Genomic DNA, 24,793 nt, shown 5'->3' with positions numbered 1-24,793 from the left:
TTTCTCTGGGTACTTGTCTTAATTTCGTTGTTATAAAGTGTTATTTGACATGCTTTATTAATATCTCCTTTATTTTGTATGTGTATTAGGTAGGTGTTACCTTATATTTTACAGCTAGAAATACTAAGACATAATAGTAACAATAATAATAAAATATGGAAGCTGGGTACCAAGCAGTGTTCTAAAAGCTTTCATGCTAATCCCATTTAATCCTTACCAAATCAAACCTTGATATGATTTGCCATTTTACAGATAGCGAAGTCAATAGTATTGCTCTTTCCATCCCTAATATTCTTAATTCCAGAGATTCAGATCTGAGACTTTAAGTCTAAATCTATTATGCTTGTCTTTTTTTTTTTCCCCTTTTTATGGCCACTCCTGGAATATACGGAGCTTTCCAGGGTAGGGATCAAAATGGAGAGCAGCTGCTGGCCTTCACCACAGCCACAGCAATGTCTGGAACCTATACCACAGCTCATGGCAGTATTGGATACCTGACTCACTGAGCGAGGTCAGGGATCGAACTCGAATCCTTACAGATACTAGTCCGATTCATTTCCGTTGCACCACAACAGGACCTCCCTGCAGTCGGATTCTTAACCCACTGCACCAGTGGGAATTCCTGAGAAGTGGCTTAGTGAATTTGATATAGTTGGGAAAGAGACTCCATGTCTTTAAACTTCCAATTTGAGTCTGCTGCATTGCTTTAACATCTATTTACCCATTGTCATTTGAGATAACATGGACAGGTAGGATGATAAGAGACTGGTAAATTGCCCAGAGCTCTGGGAAAAGTAGATTGAAAAAGATGAGATGGGAGTTCCCATTGTGGCTCAGCTGTAAGGAACCCGAATAGCATTCGTGAGGACCCAGGTTCAGTCCCTGGCCTCCATCTGTGGGTTAAGGATCCAGCATTGCCGTGAGCTGTGGTGTGGGTCGCAGACGTGGCTCAGATCCCATGTTGCTGTGGCCGTGGTGTAGGCTGACAGCTGCAGCTCCGATTTGACCCCTAGCCTGGGAAGACTCAGGACATGCCAACAATCTCTAATGGATAGACCTGCTTTTATTCCTGCCGAGATAGGTCTCTCTTAGTGCTGATCTTCATTAATGTAGTCTGAGAGGTTACATATTTATTTATTTTTATCCTAATAGCCAAGAGTTGCTAAGAGAAAAGACATGTATCCTTCCTAATTCTTAAACACATTTAGTGCTTAGTCCATTGTTTATATGTGGACATCAATATGTTTTAGATACTGCTGCTTTACAACTGTTCTGCAGCTGTTTACATTTGTTTAGCTCTGTGATTTTTAAGTACTTATCCTTTAGCTAAAATCTTGCTTCCACGACACAGGTACTTAGCTGATACCCATACAGCTCTTTTCCTACAACTTGGGTTAAATTATCACTATCTCATTTAATCGTGTAATTATACTTTCTCCTTTTAGCTGCGTAGTCTTGGAGTCATCACTGGATGAATTAACTTGGTTGGCGCCCTCTAAAAGAGTATTTCCTAATGTACCTACGGTTATGTGAAGTTGTATTTTATGCTGCACCATCACCTGTGTCTCTAGGAGTTTTTGTATAGAATCACATATAGAATTGTCCTTAATTACCTATTGTAGGAAAAATATACAGATCATAAAGATTCACCAACCCCCAGGTAAAGTGTTAATCTTGGAAGATTGCAGAAAGTTGAGGGCCATTGCAGCCTTAAAGAGGTAAAGTTACCTGTCAGGCTAATGGGGATTTTTTTTTTCTTGTGAAATCAAAGCACTCTGCTAAGTGAAAATTCTTACTGAGCATGAATGCTGAAGTGCTCAGTAAACTGTAACAGGACATCGTGAATTTTCAAAGAAGTTATATAATTGGGTGGAATGGGGTTTCTCAGATCAGAAAAGGAGGACCCAGAAAAACAAGACAGCAACATAAAGTGACATAAAAGGTAAAAGACCATGCATTGTCTGCTTTTAAGATACAGACTGGGACCAGGTTCTCTCTCTCTCTCTCTTTTTTTTTTTTTTTTTTTTTGTCTCTTTAGGGGCACACCCAGGGCATATGGAAATTCCCAGGATGCTAGGGATCGAATCGGATCTGTAGCTGCCGGCCACAACCACAGCCATACCAAGGCCATATCAAAGCTATGTCTGTGACCTACACCACAGCTCATGGCAACGCCGATTCCTAACCCAACAAGGCCAGGGACTGAACCCATGTCCTCATGGATACTAGTTGGGTTCATTACCACAAAGCCACAGCAGGAACTCCAAGCCTCTCTTTCTCTCTTTTTTTTTTTTTTTGTCTTTTCTAGGGCCTCACCCACAGCATATGGAGGTTCCCAGGCTAGGGGTCTAATCAGAGCTGTTGCTGCCAGCCTACACCACAGCTACAGCAACGTCAGATCCAAGCCGTATCCGAGACCCACACCACAGCCCGTGGCAACGCTGGATCCTCAGCCCATTGAGTGAAGCCAGGGATCGAACCCGAAACCTCATGGCTCCCAGTCGGATTCGCTAACTGCTAAGCCACAATGGGAACTCCAAGTCTTTTTTTGATTAATTATATTCCCTAAAAGTGGCTTCTCTTGAGGTGTATAAATGCGATAGGAATAATCCCAGCTTCATGCATTTTGGAGAAACTATTTCAATCAAGTATTAGATTTAAAAGTGGAATGTAGTTTGCAGAATTTTTTTTTTGTTTGTTTGCTTAAGAGGGTCAATGAAATAACCATTAGTTTAATGTTTTTTTTTCATGGTATCACAAGATCTAATTCATGATTTCTGATTCATGTACACACAAAATTTAATTCATAATCCAAAAGTCAAGGTGCTCTGCCTATACAAGGAAGGAAAAGACAATCATAGGTTGTGTATCTGCATGTTTTCCTCAGTGTCTCCTTCACTAGAGAAAGGTAAAAATAATTCTGTTCATACAATAACTTATCTGTCTTTTATAGTAAAATAGTAGAATTGCCACTGGGACTTTTAGTGCAGTAACAACCTAACATTATTTATAATTTTAATAAATAAAATACTGTAACTTTGTGAATGTGAATGTTACAGCATAAAAACTAATATCTTCAGTGACACAAGGAGACAAATAATTGGAAATATAAGTAATAGTGCTTATCTTGATGTAAACTTCCTGCAGTGACTTTAATGTAGTCCAAAGTTATAACTGAATATGAAATTAGAAGGAGAAAAGAAAGTGTGTGTCGTGTCCCCTGCCCTCCCTTTCTCCCCAGGTAACCACTGTCCCAACTTCTATTTCCTTTTGGTTTTATCAGCCATGTGTACATTCCTAGGCTCTATAGTTTAGTCTTGTTCCTCTCTTTAAAAACTTCACATGCCTGGAGTTCCCGTCGTGGCGCAGTGGTTAACGAATCCGACTAGGAACCATGAGGTTGCGGGTTCGATCCCTGCCCTTGCTCAGTGGGTTAACGATCCGGCGTTGCCGTGAGCTGTGGTGTAGGTTGCAGACTCGGCTTGGATCCTGAGTTGCTGTGGCTCTGGCGTAGGCCAGTGGCTACAGCTCCGATTCGACCCCTACCCTGGGAACCTCCATATGCTGCGGGAGCGGCCGAAGAAATGGCAAAAAGACAAAAAACAAAACAAAACAAAAAAAACTTCACATGCCTTTAAATCTTTTAAGCAACAGGTTCCTCCTCCATCCTTTTTTTTTTTTTGGCTGTACCAGGCCAGGGACTGAATCGAAGCTGGAACTGTGACCTTTGCCACAGCTGTGTCAACAGTGGATCCTTTAACACACTGTGACGGGCCAGGGATCGAACTCACACCTGTGCATGGACCAGAGCCACTGCAGTCAGATTCTTTTATTATCATAATATTTTTTTATTATTTATTCATTTATTTTGCAGTCAGATTCTTAACCCACTGCAAAATCCCATCCTTTTTTTCCCCTTGTAATTTATTTGTTCACGAATCTTGGCCATTTGATCTTTAGACTTTCTCACTTGTGAAGTTTGCTGACTCTGTGCATGAGGCCCATTTATAGGTGTTCATTTTCCTCTGTATTTCCCTTAAGTTGGCAGTTCAGTGGCTTACCCCGACTCAGGTTGGTTTCCATTGGTACTTTCCTCTTTCATCATGTCTGATTTGTCGCTCTTTTTCTTTTTTCTTTTTGTCTTTTTAGGACTGCACCTGTGACATATGCTAGTTCCCAGGCTAGGGATGGAATCAGAGCTATAGCTACCAGCCTACACCAACAGTCGCAGCAACGTGGGCCACATCTGTGGCCTACACCATAGCTCACGGCAATACCGGATCCTCGACCCACTGATTGAGGCCAGGGATCGAACCCTCATCCTCATGAATACTCATCCGATTAGTTTCTGCTGCACCACAATGGGAACTGCCTAAATTGCCTCTCTTTGGTTAGTTGATGCCAGAGTCTTTTTGATATGACCTTGGTCATCTTTGATAACTTGTTTGTTATCTAGTATGTCAGAATGTTCCGGGCTTATCTTGTACATTTTCTTCCCCAGACCTGGTATCAGCCACTCAGTGAAAAACTTAGTTCCAAAAACACAAGTGATATGTAAATGCATTCTTGAAACACTTTGAATGTTCCAGATCCATTCCTCAGTCTTCCTCTCCACAGAGGTAATCCCTGTTACCATTTAGTTAACTGTCTTTTCAGTCCTTTTCCTATAGATTTTTATATCTATGTTCAGAAATGAATAGATAGAATATGATGCAGAATGTTATTTTCTAAGTATGTAATTTTTCTTTTTTTTAACTTTTGAAAATCATAAGTGGCATACTTATTTCTTTCCCTTTTTTTTGGCTTTTTAGGGCTGCACCTGTGGCATATGGAGGTTCCCAGGCTAGGGGTCGAATTGGCGCTGAGCCGCTGGCCTACACCCACAGCAACGCCAGATCCGAGCCACATCTGCGACCTACACCACAGCTCACGGCAACGCTGGATCCTTAACCAACTGAGCAAGGCCAGGGATCAAACCTGTGTCCTGATGGATATTAGTCAGATTCATTTCCGCTGAGCCACGACAGGAACTCCTTATTAATTTCTTTTAAAATTCATTATCTTGATAATTTTTCTCCGTACGTAGAGGTCTTCCTCGTTCTTTCTGAACTCTATATGATGTTTGGTGTAGTTCTCCCTCATTTTATTCAGCTCTTTTCCTGGTGATGTATATTAGGTTGTTTCCAGTTTTTCATTAGTACAATTCTTGCTTCTGTTATGCACACGTGTAAGTGGTTTTTTCTGTAGTCACCGAGTACGTGCATTTAGAATTTTGCCCTCTAAAAAGTACCTGTTCTTCCAAAGGCAGCATGTGAGAACCCATTTCTCCACCACTCACCACTACTTGATTTTAACCAGATCTTGCCAGTTTAAGGGTGAACGCTCGCCTTGATTTCTCAGTGTCTCCTGCAGTGCTCTGGAGGATGTCGGGGTGGGGGGTGCTGCAGTCTGGGTGCAGGTACATCCCCTCCTCTGGCACCAATCTCACTGCTCCTGAGGAGACGCACAGAGCAGCTTGTCTGCCGATGACCTCCTGGTTTTGTCACCTCGTTGTGCCACCTCTCTTTCAGTAACACCTCTTTTTGACTGTCCTCCTTCACTGTCCTTCGACCCCCACCTTGTAACAGATCTTTCTCTCATGCATTTTGGGCTATAGTGTTGTTTTTCTGTGCTCTCTAGTCTTCGTTCCATCCTCTTGCACTTTCTGCAGGTCCAAAGGCTACTGCCAACAATTGAGTATTAAAAAGTATCCATGGAGTTCCCGTCGTGGCGCAGTGGTTAACGAATCCAACTAGGAACCATGAGGTTGTGGGTTCGATCCCTGCCCTTGCTCAGTGGGTTAAGGATCTGGCATTGCCGTGAGCTGTGGTGTGGGTTGTAGACTCGGCTCAGATCTTGCGTTGCTGTGGCTCTGGCGTAGGCTGGCGGCTACAGCTCCAATTCGACCCCTAGCCTGGGAACCTCCATATGCCACAGGAGCAGCCCAAGAAAATGGCAAATAGACAAAAATAAATAAATAAATAAATAAAAAGTATCCTTCCTGTTGCGTCTCTGATTTGTAATGAGAGCAGGAGCCTGCATGTAATTTCTTGGAACCATATTCTTATTTTAATCATAGGGGGTAAATGAAGGTTTCACTAAAAGATAAATTTGCCCATTGCCACATAACAGAATCAGGGCTGCTGAGAGTTCCAGCTAACTTCTAATAACCATCTGATCTGCTCTCTGAGTTAAATTGGCTTTAAATGTCTTGGGTCTTGGTTTTGTTTTTTATTTATTTATTTATTTATTTTTGGTATTTTTGTCTTTTCTAGGGCTGCACCCGTGGCACATGGAGGTTCCCAGGCTAGGGGTCTAATCCGGGTGTAGCTGCCAAGCCTACGCCAGAGCCACAGCAACGTGGGATCCGATGGTTCTTAGTCAGATTCCTTAACCACTGAGCCATGACGGGAACTCCGTGTCTTGGTTTTAAAGTCAAAGTCAGGGCTTTTTTTGTTGTTGTTTCTTAGCTTTCTTCTCTCTGTTTTACTGAAAATGCTTCTGTTTTCCTCCTATCCGTACTTAAAATACTGGCTTACTAACAGTTCACTTATGTACCAGGCACTGTGCTACATGCTTCCTTGGGTTATACTTAACCTTTACCATTTCCTGTGAGACCAGGTACTTTTATTATTCCACCTTCCAGAAGGGGACACCTCTGAGTACTAGGAGGTTCAGCATCTGCACAAGGTGACATGTTAATACAGCCAGAACTTGAACCTAGGCAGTCTGACTCCAAAGTCCTGGTCTTGAGGGCTATGATAAACTATTCCAGTCGGTTTGCATCCTCCCAGCTGAGTGATTTCATTATGATTGTTGTGGGCATTTCCATTTAGTTCTGTCATGATCAAATAATGAGCCGTATTTCTAAAAATTCCTCATTCTTTGCTCAAGGCTCATCTCCTGGGATCACCATTCATACATGGGACTGGTGCTTGTTCAGATGACTGGTTTAGTCAGGCTTTTATATATTACTACTTTAGCATCACTTCATAGTTTATTTTCATTATCTGTCAGCCTAATAGAAATAAATTATAATGATTTTTCTCTAGTATCTTTTGTACAGTTATAAAAATATATGCTGATCTTAAAGATGGAATAATTATGCCTCAGCGTTTCTGAGTTCAGATGTTATTCTTACAGAGCAGACAGCCTAGTTTTTAAGCACTGGGACTATCGATGTTCTTTCTAGGCTCTACTTATCCCATTTCAGATTCTCTGGGCCTTTTGAGATCCAGAAACAAATGGCAGGAGTGCTGAGAGTAGCAGGAGTGGACGTTTTCCTGGTGCTGAGGAGGGGCAGTAGGATTTGGTCATGAATATAATTTAGGTAACCTGATTTTTCAAATATTTAGGTATTTCTCACTCTTGACTGATTTTCACTTGGTCCCAAAGTCCAAACGCAAAAAGTGATGCACCCCAAATTGATAGACTAAGTTATTAGATCATTATTTCACCAGATTTAATTTAGGCTCAAGCGGGAAGGTCAGCAGAGGGAATGAGCTCACTGTGGGTCACCTTGTATGAACTCATCCTTCTTATTACTGATATCGAAATGTAGACTTTGTAACTAAGATTCCCAGACTGACAGGAGCACTGTAGCCATGTTAACTCAGCACAGAAAACTTCCCCAGAGCATCCAGATAATTAAAGGGAGAAGGAAGGAGGATGAGAGGGAGGCGAGGGTCGGGAGGGGCACTGATTTATAAAGGTAATTTCCTCAATACTGTTCTTTTTCATCTTTTATTTTATTTATTTTTTGCTTTTTGGGGCCTCATGTGTGGCATATGTAAGTTCTCAGGCTAGGGGTCAAATCGGAGCTCCAACTGGCCTACGCCACAGCAACACCAGATCTGAGCCACGTCTGTGACCCATACCATAGCTCACACCAATGCTTGGATACTCACCCTGCCTAGTGAGGCCAGGGATTAAACCTGAGTCCTCATGGATACTAGTTGGGTTTGTTAACTGTTGAGCCACAATGGGAATTCCAGTCAGTACTTCTATTTTTTTTGTGTTGCTTTTTTAGGGCCACACCTGTGGCATATGGAGGTTCCCAGGCTAGAGGACTAATCGCAGTTACAGCTGCCGGCCTACACCACAGCTTACGGCAACGCTGGATCCTTAACCCACTGAGCGAGGCCAGGGATTGAACTCTCATCCTCATGGATCCTAGTTGGATTTGTTTCCACTGTGCCATGGTGGGAACTCCAATACTTCTCTTAAATATTAGAAAATCCTTGTATCAAAACAAGGAGATTTTACTAGGAAATGATGATCATGTATTTTTTTGTGGCTTTCTTTGTAAAATAATTACTAATTCAAAGGAAAAAACTAAAGTGAGATGCATAATTAGCAAGAGAGGTAGACCTTTGACTGTGTAATGGTTTGATCTGAGCATTACTACTGGAGCCAGAAACTCCCAGCATAGAGCCAGACTGTTTTACAGTGGCTTTAGGAAAACCCCTTTTTTCCCTCATGTTATTTTCCTGTTTTTGTAGGTAGAAAAGCCACAGTTCACTGCCATTTCTTATTGTGGTTCAGACTTGCATCCCAGTAGTGCCCTTGACTAAGTAGGAACTTAGCCAAGTGTCACATGATTTTAGATCGCTTTGCTAACTGTAAAGGAATGTAGAAATGTTAAAACATATCTTACTACCTTTCTAGGTAGAATATTTAATATTAAATAAATTAGTACTAATATTAAAACATATCTCACCAAGTTTCTAAGTAGAGAAGTACCTTTGTGCTTACATGAAATAAATACCGTCTTAGTATCAACATAGTATCTTTAATTTTACAATTAAAGCTTTCCTGTTTATTGAAGTGACATCTAATGTGTCCATTAACTATCATAAATATTATTAATTCAGCTGTGATATAAAAAATTATTTTTAAGTATCATGTGGGCATTGGGCTTTAAAATGCTTTTATATAATGTGATTAGACCAATAGCGTAAGCAGCCATAGTTTGGTAAGCTTTGGTATATTTCTGTAGATACTTGTATTTTCAGGAATGTTTGGTGTTATACCTTTGTTTCAGTGATCGTGGTGGAGAAGACCCAAACCAGAAAGTAATCCATGGGGTTATTAACTCCTTTGTTCATGTTGAACAGTATAAGAAAAAATTCCCCTTAAAGGTAAAAAGCCTTCTTTAAAAAAAAAATTAGACTTTTAATTTCTGAAGTTGCTTGTTCTAATTTTTAAATATGACTTAATTGATTTTAGTTTTATCAGGAAATCTTTGAGTCTCCCTTTCTGACTGAAACAGGAGAGTATTACAAACAAGAAGCTTCAAATCTATTACAAGAATCAAACTGCTCACAGTATATGGAAAAGGTAAGAAAGAAAACATTATATATCAGGCATGGTGTTACTTAACATCTTTATCTTAGTTAATATTTTTTTGTGGAAAAATTTCTGGTTTGTTTGTTTAATCATTGTACCTGTTGATAAGCTATTGTTCTTGCTGTGCCTGTCTCCATGAGAAAAAGTGCTATTCCAATTTTCGTTGTGGTTGATGCTTTCTGATAATTCCTGATTGCTGGATTTTCTTGTTAGATAGTGGTGAAATGTGGGTGACATCTAGTAGCTTAAATAACATTTTGACATGTTTCATGGAGTGTGAGTTTAAACTGGTTATAGAATTCTTATTTGTTCCTTTACCATGTTATGTTACTTACTGATTTTACAAGTTTTTTCTCATAGTAGTTAATGACTGACTGTAAGAATATATTTCTAAAGGTTCTAGGTAGATTAAAAGATGAAGAAATTCGATGTCGAAAATACTTACATCCAAGTTCATATACTAAAGTGATTCATGAATGTCAGCAACGAATGGTAGCAGACCACTTACAGTTCTTACATGCAGAATGTCATAATATTATTCGACAAGAGAAAAAAAATGGTAAGTGACACCAGACATCAGTATGAATAGAAATAAAATTATAAACCCACTTTTTATATCCTCTCCCAGCTACCTTAGACTTCAGGCATATTTAAGTAATAGTCTCTAAAATATTTGATGTGCCTTTTTACGGGTTATTAATAATATATTTTAAAAGATTGTTTTGGAAAAGTAAATTTTCAAACTGTATTCTAAAGTCAAAAGAAAAACTGGGAAAATGTGTTTGCACATTTTTAAAAATTACAGGAGCTAGTTTCCTTAATATATTTCTAATAAATAGGAAAAAAGACAAAGAATATGAAAAGGAAATATATATAGATTTTAAGCATATGAAAATGCTCGATCTCATTCAAAATAGAAATACAAAATAAAGATACAGTGAGATGTTAACAATAAACAGTGAACAAATGGATTTTTTTTTAGAAAAAGAGGAAATGGCAATAAGAATTTTCAAAAAAAATGTAACAAAAGATGTGCCAGGCCTACACAAAAAACTAAACATTGTTGAAAGCAACAATGATTTATATAGATCCAGGGCAATCTTCTCAAAACCCAAGTTGTTTTTTTTTTTTTTTTTGACTCTAAAAGTTATACTCAGACTAAGAACAGTCAAGACAACTTTGAAGAGCATGATGGGAAAACTTTGGAGGATAGACTGACTTACAAAAACCACAGTAATTAAGAAAATGAGGCATTGTTGAATAAAAGGGAGACAAGTTGAATAAAAGAAAAAGCCAAGAAATGTATATGTAGATAATTCATTTAAGACCTAGGTGGCCTTGCAGATCAATGGGTGAAAGACAGTCTTTTCAACACATAATGCCAGGTCCATTCATTGGATATCCATTTGGGAGAAAAGTGAAATTTGATCCCTACCTCAAATACCATATACAGAATCAGCCAACTCATTGTGGGCTTTTGATCTCCATGTAAAGCAGTAACACTTCCAGAAGATAATATAGGAGAATAACTTCGTGACCTTGAGGGTAGAGAAATTTTATTTTATTTTTTATTTTTTTTGTCTTTTTGCTATTTCTTTGGGCCGCTCCCTCGGCATATGGAGGTTCCCAGGCTAGGGGTCAAATCGGAGCTGTAGCCACCGGCCTACGCCAGAGCCACAGCAACGTAGGATCCGAGCCGCGTCTGCAACCTACACCACAGCTCACGGCAACGCCGGATCGTTAACCCACTGAGCAAGGGCAGGGACCGAACCCGTAACCTCATGGTTCCTAGTCGGATTCGTTAACCACTGCGCCACGACGGGAACTCCGAGAAATTTTAAATAAGACACAAAAAAAGCACTAACCAGAAAGGAAAGACTGATCAAGTTGACTACATTAACATTAAAAACTTTAGATCATTAAAAGCTCATTAAGGAGTTCCCGTTGTGGGGCAGCAGAAACGGATCCGACTATCCATGTGGATGTGGGTTCAATCCCTGGCCTTGCTCAGTGGGTCAGGGATCTGGCATTGCTGTGAGCTCTGGTGTAGGTTGCAGATGTGGCTCAGATCCTGTTGCTGTGGCTGTGGTGCAGGCCGGCAGCTGTAGCTCTGATTCGACCCCTAGCCTGGAAACTTTCATATGCTGCAGGTGCAGCCTAAAAAGCAAAAAAAAAAAAAAGGTCATTAAGACCATTTGATCATCGAAAGACAGTCATCAGACAAAGGAGCCAAGAATACACAATAGGGAAAGGATAGTCTCTTTAATAAATGTTTATGAGGAAACTTGACAGCCACATATAACAGAATGAAACTGGACCACCATCTTATACCGGATGCAAAAATTAGTTCAAAATGAATTAAAGACTTGAACCTAAGACCTGAAGCCATAAAACTCCTAGTAGAAAATGTCAGCAGTGACACTGACGTCTGTCTTAGTGATGAGTTTTTGAATCTCACAGCAAAAGCAGAGGCAACAAAGGCAAAAATAAATAAGTGGGACTGTATGAAACTAGAAAGTGTCTGCACAGCAAAGGAAACCATCAACGAAATGAAAAGGCGACCTACTGAAGGAGAAAACATATTTACAAATCTTACACCTGATACGGGGTTAACATCCAAAATATGTGAAGGACTCATACAACCTAACAGCAAAAACTTGATTAAAAAAATGAGCAGAAGAGGAGTTCCCGTCGTGGCGCAGTGGTTAATGAATCTGACTAGGAACCATGAGGTTGCGGGTTCAGTCCCTGCCCTTGCTCAGTGGGTTAACGATCCGGCGTTGCCGTGAGCTGTGGTGTAGGTTGCAGACGTGGCTCGGATCCCACATTGCTGTGGCTCTGGCGTAGGCCGGTGGCTACAGCTCCGATTGGACCCCTAGCCTGGGAACCTTCATATGCCGCGGGAGCGGCCCAAGAAATAGCAACAACAACAACAACAACAACAACAACAAAAATGAGCAGAAGATATGAATAGACAGTTTTCCAAAGACAAAAAGATGGCCAACAGGTACATGAAAAAGTTGTTCAACATTACTAAGCATCAGGGAAATGCAAATACAAACCACAGTGAGATACCACCTCACACCTGTTAGCATGGCTGTTAATCAAAAAGACAAGAAATAACAAATGTTGATAAGAATGTGGAGAAAAGGGAAGCCTTGCATGCACACTGTTGATGGGAATGTAAATTGGTGCAGACACTATGAAAAACAGTATTTAGGTTCCTCAAAAACTGAAAATAGGAGTTCCCGTCGTGGCACAGTGGTTAACGAATCCGACTAGGAACCATGAGGTTTCAGGTTCGATCCCTGCCCTTGCTCAGTGGGTTAACGATCTGGCATTGCCGTGAGCTGTGGTGTGGGTTGTAGACTTGGCTCAGATCTTGCGTTGCTGTGGCTCTGGCGTAGGCCGACGACTACAGCTCCGATTAGACCCCTAGCCTGGGAACCTCCATATGCCACTGGAGCGGCCCAAGAAATGGCAAAAAGACAAAAAAACAAACAAACAAAAAAACCTGAAAATAGAACTATCATATGTAGCAATTCTACTTCTGGATAGTTATTCAAAGAAAACAAAAACACTAAATCAAAAGGATACATGCACCCCGATGTTCACTGCAGTGTCATTTACAATAGCCAAGATAAGGAAATACCCAAAGTATCCAGTGATGGAAGAATGGATTAAAATAACTTGCGTGGATATACACACACACACTGAAATAGCATTCAGCTATAAAAAAGAGCAAAATCTGGAGTTCCCGATGGGGCTCAGTGGTTAACGAATCCGACTAGGAAGCATGAGGTTGCGGGTTCGATCCCTGGCCTTGCTCAGTGGGTTAAGGATCTGGCATTGCCGTGAGCTGTGGTGTAGGTTGCAGACGAGGCTCGGATCCCGCATTGCTTTGGTTCTGGTGTAGGACAGTGGCTACAGCTCCAATTCGACCCCTAGCCTGGGAACCTCCATATGCCACAGCAGCGGCCCAAGAAATGGCAAAAAGAGAAAAAAAACAAAAACAAAAATCTTGCTATTTTTGCAACAATAGAGGTGGACTTGGAGGGCATTGTGCTAAGTGAAATAAGAGACAAATATCACATGATTTTATATGTGGAATCTAATAAACAAAACAAATAAGCTCGGGGATGCAGTGAACAGATTGGTGGTTGACAGAGTCGGGATTGTGAAGGGAGTCAAAAGGTACAGACTTCCAATAATTGAAAAACTTAAGGCATAGAGCTATAATAATGCACAGCATAGTGACTAGAGTTAATACTGTGTTGCATATTTGAATGTTGTCAACAGAGTATATTTTAAAAGTTGTCATCACAAGAAAAAATTGTTAATATGTATGGGGACAAATGTTAAATAGACTTATTAGTGGTGATCATTTTGCAGTAATATGCAAATATTGAATCATTATGTTATTAACCTGAAACCAATGTAATGTTATATGTCGATACCTCAAAAAAAAAAAAAAGAGAGACAATCGTAGAGTTATATATTTGCAATAGCTCAAAAAAAGGTTTATGTCGAAAATAAAAAATAGGAAATTTGAACAGGTACTACAGAATAGAGAATATCCACATGGCCATTAAACATATAAAGAAGCTGTCTATCTCACTAAAACAGGGGGACACAAAACCACACTAAGGTATCAGTACTTAATCACAGTTTGATAAAAAGTTTAAAAGACTGAAAATAACAAGTGTTTGGAAGCATATGGAGGAACAGGAACTTGTTATTTGTTGCACCTAAGGTATAAATTAGTGCAGCCACATTGAAAAGCTGACAGTGAGTGAACAAATGCCAGCCTCTTGCGGTCCAGCCATTGCTCTCGCAGGTGTTCAACCCCTCGCCCAGAAAGCATGCACATGTGCACCCAAAGACACGTACAAGCATGTTCATGGCAGTGCTGTGTGTAGTAGCCCCAAACTGGGAACAGCTCGACCAACCAGTGACAGTAGAATGATTAAAGTATAGCATCTTCTTACAATGGGATATTATAGATAGAAGAATGAGAATTAATAACTCATACAACACAGATGAGCCTTATGAGCATGCTGAACCAAAGAAACCAAAAGAGAGAATTGTATGACTTCATTTTTATAAATAGTTCAAAACAGAAAAAAGAAATCTGCGGTTTAGTGAGTAATAAACCGTGATGACAGTGATTACCTTTGCAGAAGCACAGGAGTCATCGTGCCGGGGAAGAGGTATGAAGGAGACTTCTAGGTGGAGGTCATGTCTCGTTTCTTACCGGGGGTGGTGATAACGTGGGGGGGGGCGGTGTTCGCTTGTGATAATTCATTGAGATACACATTTACAGTTTGTACACTTTTCTGTATGTGTGTTATACTTCAATAAAAAGTTTAAAATAGAAACCACCACACTGAGATGTCATTTTCCACCTCTCAGTGCAAGGATCAAAACATCTGACAGTACATGGTTGGCAGGGGAGCTCCCGGCTGCTGGGCACTCTGTCTCCAAGGTCTTCCTACAAGATCAAGCTTTGTACAGCAGTCCCACTTATAGGGATGTATATTGCGGAATAATATTCTTGCCCATATGCAGGGTTATTAATTGTGACATTGTAACATCAAGAGATTGGAAAGAACCCAGTTCCCATCAATTGTTAAGTGATTGTAATATAGCTGTATAATGGAGTGCTAGGCAGTCGTAAAATGTGAGGAAATGCTTTCTGTACTGATATAAAAAGATCTCTAAGCTAAAATGTTATGTTCTGCAGTTGCAGAGGGTGCATGGAACACGCCAGACTATTGGTGTAAAAAGGGGTGGAGGGGAGAATAATGTATTTTCTTGAGTGGGTAGGAAACCGCTCTGAGCGATACCCAGCCACTGCAGCCTTGCTTTCCCGGGGAGAGGGCTGGGTGACTGGAGAAAGGAGTGGGACTCGCTCTGCATACGCCTCTGTAAGCCTGCATTTTGAACCATGTATTGCCTACTATATTAAAAATATTTTTAAACTATTTGGAAATTTAATAATCCCATTTCTTTTTCCCCTCAGACATGGCAAATATGTATGTCTTACTCCGTGCTGTGTCCACTGGTTTACCTCATATGATTCAGGAGCTGCAAAATCATATCCATGATGAGGGCCTTAGAGCAACCAGTAATCTTACTCAGGAAAATGTGAGTTCCATAATAAGGCACTGGAGAAATGTTCTCTTAATCAGCTGATCATGGAGTTCTTCTTTTGACTTTACCGTTTAAAAACCATGAAAGAAAAGTGCTACCATGCCAATCAATAAAACATCTTTATTAACATGTTCTAAACCTAGAATTTGTTGGACAAATTATCAAATTATTAGAAAATCAGTGCGTGAGATAAGACTTCTTCCTACACACTGCTGTGTTTATTTAGCAATTGTTAATTAATTTCTCAGAGAAAAATGTGTTAGGTGTTTCTGAATAGTGTTTCTGTGAAACGGGCATTTGTGTTCATAGTGGTCCTGGTACTAGTCAGTAGTAATACTGACAACTTACAATTTGGTTTCCTTTTTACATGCTCTGAATCTGACAGCCCAGGAAGTAAATGTGGATTAAAGCATTCTTCCCTAAATACATGCTTACTACCCAAAATACCCAACGCTGACCCTCAAGTCCCTGATGCCCCCTCTCAAGAGTTCCCCACCAGTTAAATGGCTATGTACAACAAGGTGTCTTTCCTATCAAAGTGTGTTCCTGTTGTCAAATCTTGTTGGATTGCCTTCCTTGTTGTCACCATTGATGGTTGACAGATAAGATAGACAGGACATGAAATGCTACCTCTCTTTCCTAAATAGAGCTGTTTGTTCCCATCTGTACTGCAGTGAGCTATGTATAGACCTCATTGTTCAGAAGCATTTTTTATCTATTTCTTTCTTTGCTTTTTTTAGGGCTGCACCTGTGGCATATGGACGTTCCCAGGCTAGGGGTCAAATTGGAGCTACAGCTGATGGCCTGCACCACAGCCACAGCAATGCCAGATCCTAGCCACATCTGTGACCTACACTGCAGCTCACGGTAATGCCAGATCCTTTAACTCACTGAGTGAGGCCGGGGATTGGACCTACATCCTCATAGATCATAGTCCAATTCCTTTTTTTGGAGGAGGGGGCTCACCTGCAGCATATGGAAGTTCCCAGGCTAGGGGTTGAATCGGAGCTACAGCTGCCACCCTATACCACAGCCATAGCAACGCTAGATCCTAGCTGTGTCTGTGACCTACACCGCACAGCTCATGGCAACACCAGATCCCCAACCCACTGAGCAAGGCCAGGGATCGAACCTGCATCCTCATGGATACTAGTCGGATTCGTTTCCCATGCGCCACAACAGGAACTGCACTAAGTCCAGTTCTTATCCCGCTGTGCCCTAATAGCAACTCCCAAAAGCATTTTTTAGATGCTGATCTCCTTACTTGTAGATTTGTCTTTGGCAGATATTCTAAGATGTAATGTCCCACGACAGTAATGCATAAACTTTTCCATTTTTATAAAACTATTAGTTTATATTGTTTAGGTCTGTTAGCCTGTATTATTTATTAGGTTCATTAGTTATATTAGTTTTATAGATTCAGGGTGTGGAATGACACTGATCATCAAGGCATAGGGTTTGCTGTCAAGGCTTTGGAGGTGCAGATACAAGAGACTGCATTTGTAGGAGACTCAGATAATTTTAGGTGACTGAAAAGTCTTAGGTCACTCATAGTTCTCTCCACTAAGAGTGAAAACTCCCTTTTGCACTACCAGGTATTTCTCCCCTCTGAGATGTGGGAACTGTACCGTCTAGTTCTAGGAGGTTTTAGTTTTCACAGATAATGGCTTTTTAACTTCTCCTCTCTCTCTCTTCAGTTTCAGTGGCTCTGAAGGCCGTTTTTGTTTACATAATCCTCTATGAAAGTGATAAGTCTGGTAGTTGTGAGACTGTATTTTTATTTATTTATTTATTTATTTTTGCTTTTTAGGGCCTCACGGGAGGCATATGGAGATTCCCAGGCTAGGGGTCCAATTGGAGCTATAGCTGCCAGCCTACACCACAGCCACAGCAACGCCGGATCCTTAACCCACTGAGCAAGGCCAGGGATTGAACCTGCAACCTCCTGGTTCCTAGTCAGATTTGCTAACCACTGAGCCACTACGGGAACTCCTGAGATTGTATCTTGTTATACTAAAGATTCCAACACTTCTCCAACCAGGGAGAAGTATGTTTTCTATGGGTTCTTCTGGCAGAGGAACTAAAGTCCTGCATTTCTGGTGTTGAATGACAACTAATTTCAATATCAGAGTTTTAGAGTTTTAAGACTGTCTCAGCTAAAAACATTTTTTGAGGGTATGTGTCATGTGTAACAGTTTGCTTGGGGAAAACTTTACCATTAAACAACTCCTTACTAAGCCTCATTATATCCTTGAACTTCCTAAAATGTGGTTTTGTACTTTGTATTTTATATTTTTAGATGCCAACACTATTTGTGGAGTCAGTTTTGGAAGTGCATGGTAAATTTGTTCAACTTATTAACACTGTTTTGAATGGTGATCAGCACTTTATGAGTGCATTGGATAAGGTAACTTTAATACATCTATCCTTATCTGTATAGCATTCTCTTCCTTTAGGCATTATTCTTTAAGACAGTTTCAGAATTAGGGCTTCTAATTATGAGATTTCTCATCTGGACATGGAGATTTGCTTTAACCAGTCAATTTCATAGCGAATGTCAAAATAGAAGGATGTAATTTATAACTTAAATGATTAAATTGAATACTTGAATTACATGGAATTGAATTTCCCATGATAATGCTCTAGAAGATGTTAATAAACTAGTATGTTCTGAAAAATACAAGTATAATTTAATATTCTTTAGTGCTTATTTTTCTTTCAAATATAATAAGGATATACTGAATAATAGTTGAAAGAATAAAAATAAATATATTTAACAAACCTTTGAATTTAAATTTTCTTACATGGTTGTAAGATTTTAAAAAATACAGTCTTCTTTTATCTGTGTTCAGATATCAGTCATGAATCATAAAGAATATTTTTCAGTAGGAACAGGATATGTAATTATCCCGAGGGATACAGGTAGAGAAGTTTTACCCTGTGTTACGTATGAAAACAGGGTAAAATGCTGTATTTTGTGTAGAGTAGTAATTTTTGGACATACGGATGATAGCATATATTGAGCCAGCTGTATTTTTTACCCTATTACTCTATCAGCTAATTTCTCGTCTGTTTTCTCTTTAGGCCCTTACATCTGTTGTAAATTACAGAGAACCCAAGTCTGTTTGCAAAGCACCTGAACTGGTAAATTTGATGGTTGTTTAAATGTAATCTTATGAAAAATTGGTATTAGAAAATGAAAACTGAGGAGGATCTAAATTAAATTGTGACTTTTTTGAAACAATAGATGAAATTATTAAAAACTTAATATTGTATATAATTTGGCATTTATTTATTTATTTATTTATTTTTTCAAATGCAACTTTATTCTAGGGAGAGTTTCTTGTCACTGCATTCAAATCATGGTTTGTTTTCTGTAGTACTCAATAGCCTGGTTGGTGCCAATGATACATTCTTTTGATTTGGTCTTTTTTTGGGATCTGAGCCGTGTCTGCGCCTACACCACAGCTCACGGCAACGCCGGATTGTTAACCCACTGAGCAAGGGCAGGGACCGAACCTGCAACCTCATGGTTCCTAGTCAGATTCATTTTTTTTTTGTCTTTTTTGTTGTTGTTGTTGTTGCTATTTCTTGGGCCACTCCCGCGGCATATGGAGGTTCCCAGGCTAGGGGTCGAATCGGAGCTGTAGCCGCTGGCCTACACCAGAGCCACAGCAATGTGGGATCCGAGCCACGTCTGCAACCTACACCACAGCTCACGGCAACGCCGGATCGTTAACCCACTGAGCAAGGGCAGGGACCGAACCCGCAACCTCATGGTTCCTAGTCGGATTCGTTAACCACTGCGCCACGACGGGAACTCCCAGATTCATTTCTGCTGCACCATGACGGGAACTCATAATTTGGCATTTATTTAAAGAATGCAATAGGTCATCTCTATAGCTTTTTCTTAATAATTGAAGGAGAAAATATTCCATTTTACGAAGGTTGGGTTTGAAAGTATGACTGCTTTAAAATCATTTGCATTACTTTTCATAGAGATTTTATTTTATATGAAATCTAAAGGGAATTTGATAAACAGTGTTTGATAATCTTTAAAGTGTTTGAAAACTTGCTTACAAGGTTGTTGTAAGATTTTTAAAAATAGGAGTTCCCGTTGTGGCTCAGCGGAAATGAATCTGACTAGCATGCATGAGGGCACGGGTTTGATCCCTGGCCTCTCTCAGTGGGTTAAGGATCCGGCATTGTCATGAGCTGTGGTGTAGGTTGCAGGTGTGGCTTGGATCTGGTGTTACTGTGGCTGCTATGGCTGTGGCCAGTGACTAGAGCTCTGATTTAGCCCCTAGCCTGGGAACCTCCACATGCTGTGGGTACAGCCCTATTTAAATAGAGAGAGAGGAAAAAAAAAAAAAAAAGCTTTTTAAAAAGTACTTGTTTAATGTCAGAAATTATATAAATTCTCAAAATTCACCTAAGTGTTCCATTGAAACTTAAATGTTTATGTCACTGCTCTATTGATCACTGAGTGTGAATTAGATTTTTACTTGCTTATAGTTTTTTTAAAAATTTTACCTAATGACATATATTTTAAGCTATTTTGTGCATGTCCGTGACATTTAAAGCATAAGCTTTAGGATGGCAAAGACCCAGGATTTTATTTTGTGTTGTTGCTCCTGTGCCTGCTTTGAGAAGAGCCCTTTATAAGAGTGCCTGTTGATTTCTATTTGAGCTCGCTAAGTACTGTGACAACTTGCTGAAGAAATCAGCAAAGGGGATGACTGAGAATGAAGTGGAGGACAAGCTCACGAGCTTTATCACCGTCTTCAAATACATCGATGACAAGGATGTTTTTCAAAAGGTGAGTTGTGAATTGAGAATTTTATGTGTGTTTGTCAGCTTTGATTTATTTTTGAACTTTAAATCATCAGAAAGGAAGTAACATTTTCAATATTTTTTAATGTAGTTCTACGCAAGAATGTTGGCGAAACGTTTAATTCATGGGTTATCCATGTCTATGGATTCTGAAGAAGCCATGATCAATAAATTAAAGGTACTGTAAGCCTTTGATATGAAAATGTCCTGGAGATTATTCCACCAGCACACAGAGATGTTCACTGTAGCAGTATGTGAAATTATAGGAAATAGTTGGACATTCTGGGCCAAAGTCTCATGATGGGATATGTGCATACTGTATTAAAGGACAAAATCTCCCTGCATGTTGATAAAGAATCATCCACAAGAAAACGAGCGTTAACTTTGCAAAAGACATATTACTTGTAAACGAATGCACCAAAAACAGTCCTTTAAGTACAAGTTTGGAGTATATTTGAATTTCAGTTCATTTCTACATCATTTTAGCTTACACACTGATGAGATAAGCAATAGCTGATTCATATGTACCCTGAGTTATTCGTTAATTATTTTCCTGTATAGTAGGCACTGAATATGAAGTTCTTTTAAAATACGTCAAAAATAACTTATCTTTTAGTTTTGACGTAATGTTAACAAAGCTTTTTATCTCCAAAGATTAGATATCAAATTTTCTGACCTAATGATGACTGAATTTTGAAAATTTTTAAAGAAATAGATTCCTTCATTACTCAGTTGATGGTATTAAAAATTGGCCTCATGGGGTTCTCTTGTGGTGCAGTGGGTTAAGGATCCGGCTGTATCACTGCAGAGGTTTAGATGGCTGCTGTGGCACAGGTTTGACCCCTGGACTGGAAACTTCCACATGCTGTGGATACAGCAAAAAAAGGAAAGAAAAATCTGCCTCAGTAGATTTTTTAAATTGACTACTGGCTGAAATATTTCCAGTTGTCTTTTATGCATTTGCTATATCTGTAAACCTCACAAGGTAGTTTATGTACAGTAATGGAGCATTTTGTAGTGTTGAAATTATATACAGATTTTTATTTTTTTGTCTTTTCTCGAGCTGCTCCCGCGGCATATGGAGGTTCCCAGGCTAGGGGTTTAATCGAAGCTGTAGCCGCCTGCCTACATGAGAGCCACAGCAACTCGGAATCCGAGCCTCGCCTGCGACCTACACCACAGCTCACGGCAATGCCAAATCCTTAACCCACTGAGCAAGGCCAGGGATTGAACCCGCAACTTCATGGTTCCTAGTTGGATTTGTTAACCACTGCACCACGACGGGAACTCCAAAAAGTTCCTATTTTAGAGGCAAATTTATGTTTTATAAATATGTGTTTTAATTGACTTATTTAATCTGATTAAAAAAAATTTTTTTTTTTAGTTTTGAACAGCTCTTTTGGGTCATGAATAATACAGGCCTTTGGTATAAGTGTTACAAGCAGGACCTTTGACCCTGTATAGACCTGGTGGTAGCAAGACATTCTTAATAATCAGTACAGTTTATTATTTTTGTTTTTAAGCCGTATATTTTTCAAACTTTTTTGTTTTTTACAGCAAGCCTGTGGTTATGAATTTACCAGCAAGCTACATCGGATGTATACAGACATGAGTGTCAGTGCAGATCTCAACAATAAGTTCAACAATTTTATCAAAAACCAAGACACAGTAATAGACTTGGGCATTAGTTTTCAAATATATGTTCTACAGGTAGGAATGAGTGTTTTCTGGTGGGCATTTACTAATCATTTCAGTTACTCTGATAAAAGGATTAATTGTTGGATGCCTGATTACCTTTCTTTCAATCAGAGACGTAGAGCCTCTCAAGTTACCTGTTAAACTGTTCTGGGTGAACCCGGCCGTGATAGTAATGCTGACAGGTTTCATCAACATTCTGAGGAAGGAGAATGCTTTAATTGCTGGAATCATTTTGTAAACATTTACTTTCAAGTGAGATGTTTATGTTAACTGATGTACTTTTCTCCGTCTAGGCTGGGGCATGGCCTCTCACTCAGGCTCCTTCATCTACATTTGCGATTCCCCAGGAATTGGAAAAAAGTGTACAGATGGTAAGTTGGCAGAAGATATATAGGAAGACCTAAGACAGTGTAATAATTGTCGTCCTGTTATATCACTTTAAATATATCTCCAAAGTCTTAGGGGCTCAGGTGATATAAAAATATATTCACAAATTAGGCTTATTCTATTCTATTCTACCTTGTAGGAAAAATGTAAATTATTACAATAAAATACTAAGGGTGTCAGTTTTTTATCAGAGCATGTCTCTTGCTCTTAGTAAATCTATTATCTGTTTTAAGCAGTTTTAAATTACAATTTTTTTTTTTTTCCTTTTTAGGGCTGTACCCACAGCATATGGAAGTTCCCAGGCTAAGGGTCGAATCCGAGCTGCAGATGCCGGCCTGTACCACAACCATGGCAACGCCAAATCCGAGCCAAGTCTGGGACCTACACCTCAGCTCACAGCAAGGCCAGGTCAGCCACAACAGGAACTCCCACCAAATTTTGATATTAGAAGAAAGTTTAGGGGGAGTTCCCGTCGTGGCGCAGTGGTTAACGAATCCAACTAGGAACCATGAGGTTGTGGGTTCGGTCCCTGCCCTTGCTCAGTGGGTTAATGATCCGGTGTTGCTGTGAGCTGTGGTGTAGGTTGCAGACGTGGCTCGGATCCCGAGTTGCTGTGGCTCTGGTGTAGGCCAGCGGCTACAGCTCCGATTCGACCCCTAGCCTGGGAACCTCCATATGCCGCGGGAGCGGCCCAAAGAAATAACAAAAAGACAAAAAAAAAAAAAAGGAAGAAAGTTTAGGGAGTTCCCATTATGGCACAGTGAAAGCAAACCTGACTAGTATCCATGACAGTGCAGATTCTTGGCCTTGCTCAGTGGGTTAAGGATCTGGCCTTGCCTTGAGCTGTGGTGTAGGCTGGCAGCTGCAGCTCCGATTTGACCCCTAGCCTGGAAATTTCCATAGGTCAAAGGTGTGGCCCTAAAAAGCAAAGAAAGAAGAAAGTTTATAATCCAGTACTTAAAACAGTCATTTCCTAATTTTTCACTTGCATGTTGAGCCATTTTTATAACTCATTTATCCCTTACAATAGTTATTTTTATTTCTATGCTGTAATTTAGGCAAATATATATAGAATGTGAACTATTCTATAAAAAATGGAAGCTAGAACATTCACGTCAAAATGGCTTTTTTTTTTTTTTGTCTTTTTGCCATCTTGAGCCACTCCTGCGGTATATGGAGGTTCCCAGGCTAGGGGTCGAATCAGAATTACAGATGCCAGCCTACGCCACAGCCACAGCCACTTGGGATCCAAGCCGCATCTGCAACCTACACCGCAGCTCACGCCGGATCCCCGACCCACTGAACAAAGCCAGGGATCGAACCCGCATCCTCATGGATACTAGTCAGATTCTATTCCCCTGTGCTACAATGGGAACTCCCATCGTTACCTTTTAATGGTCTTTTATTTGGGGTACCTTGAGTTTGTAAAAAAGTGAGTTCTGCATGTTTATGAAATTTAAAATGAAAGTGGTATTTCATTATACTATTTCCTAGAGGTGTTTACAGTGTGTAGTTCGAATCATTTTTATTTTATTTTATTTTTTTTGTCTTTTCGCCTTTTCTAGAGCCGCTCCAGTGGCACACGGAGGTTCCAGGCTAGGGGTCTAATCGGAGCTGTAGCCACCGGCCTATGCCAGAGCCACAGCAACGCGGGATCTGAGCCGTGTCTTCGACCTACACCACAGCTCACGGCAACACCAGATCGTTAACCCACTGAGCAAGGCCAGGGATCAAACCCGCAACCTCATTGTTCCTAGTCGGATTTGTTAACCACTGCGCCACGACGGGAACTCCTGAATCATTTTTAAAAGTATGTAGTTTTTTTGTGTTTGTTTGAAAACAAGGATTATAAATCAAATAGCACAGTGTAACCTCTGGAATCAAAACTCCTGGTTGTAAATGTCTGTTTTGCCGTTTACTGTGCTCTGTGAGTTTAGGCAAATAACGTTCTAATTTTCTATTAACTGATAATACTACTGAGAGTGCCGATATGAAAATGAAATGAGATAATGTAAAGCATTTTGCAGGTACTCCATAAATGATCGCTGATACTGGCAGACGTCATAATTAAAAATGGGAGTGGTGGTAATGGCAGAGTAGAATATTATAAACAGCCAGATAGACTTCAAGATGCCACACACCAAGGAACTTTCAGAATAGAAGTCTAATGTAGGGCTTTCTGCGTCTTTGAAAAGCCAGGATGGCACAGATCCTCTTAGGAACTTTATGAAGAAGAGCATTCATCTGGATGGGGGGAATATGACCCCAGGCAGGGGAAGCCAGGTCAGGCACTTTGACATGACCAGGCGAGAGGAAGACAACTGACCTCTCACGT

At 40.1% G+C, this 24,793-nt stretch overlaps 1 protein-coding gene and 1 long non-coding RNA gene across 5 annotated transcripts in view; one reads left to right on the top strand and one right to left on the bottom strand.

Annotated features, from left to right (window-relative positions):
• The window catches only part of LOC125112548 (uncharacterized), an 80,774-nt gene that overhangs the window by 5,620 nt on the left and 50,361 nt on the right, over positions 1–24,793 (bottom strand). The window lies entirely within an intron of this gene.
• CUL2 (cullin 2) overlaps positions 1–24,793 on the top strand; it is a 127,305-nt gene that overhangs the window by 86,556 nt on the left and 15,956 nt on the right. For all 4 annotated transcript variants that reach the window (XM_047754750.1, XM_047754749.1, XM_047754748.1 and 1 more), the window contains exons 7-16: positions 9,083–9,179; positions 9,268–9,378; positions 9,784–9,946; positions 15,410–15,534; positions 17,840–17,947; positions 18,625–18,684; positions 20,231–20,359; positions 20,465–20,551; positions 21,931–22,083; positions 22,365–22,442. In XM_047754750.1, the coding sequence (XP_047610706.1) occupies positions 9,083–9,179; positions 9,268–9,378; positions 9,784–9,946; positions 15,410–15,534; positions 17,840–17,947; positions 18,625–18,684; positions 20,231–20,359; positions 20,465–20,551; positions 21,931–22,083; positions 22,365–22,442 (1,111 nt within the window). The remainder of the gene's footprint in view (positions 1–9,082; positions 9,180–9,267; positions 9,379–9,783; positions 9,947–15,409; positions 15,535–17,839; positions 17,948–18,624; positions 18,685–20,230; positions 20,360–20,464; positions 20,552–21,930; positions 22,084–22,364; positions 22,443–24,793) is intronic.

The sequence above is a fragment of the Phacochoerus africanus genome, chromosome 12, assembly GCF_016906955.1.
Source record: "Phacochoerus africanus isolate WHEZ1 chromosome 12, ROS_Pafr_v1, whole genome shotgun sequence".
NCBI classification, from domain to species: Eukaryota; Metazoa; Chordata; class Mammalia; order Artiodactyla; family Suidae; genus Phacochoerus; species Phacochoerus africanus.
This window is presented reverse-complemented; position numbering and strand designations above follow the sequence as displayed.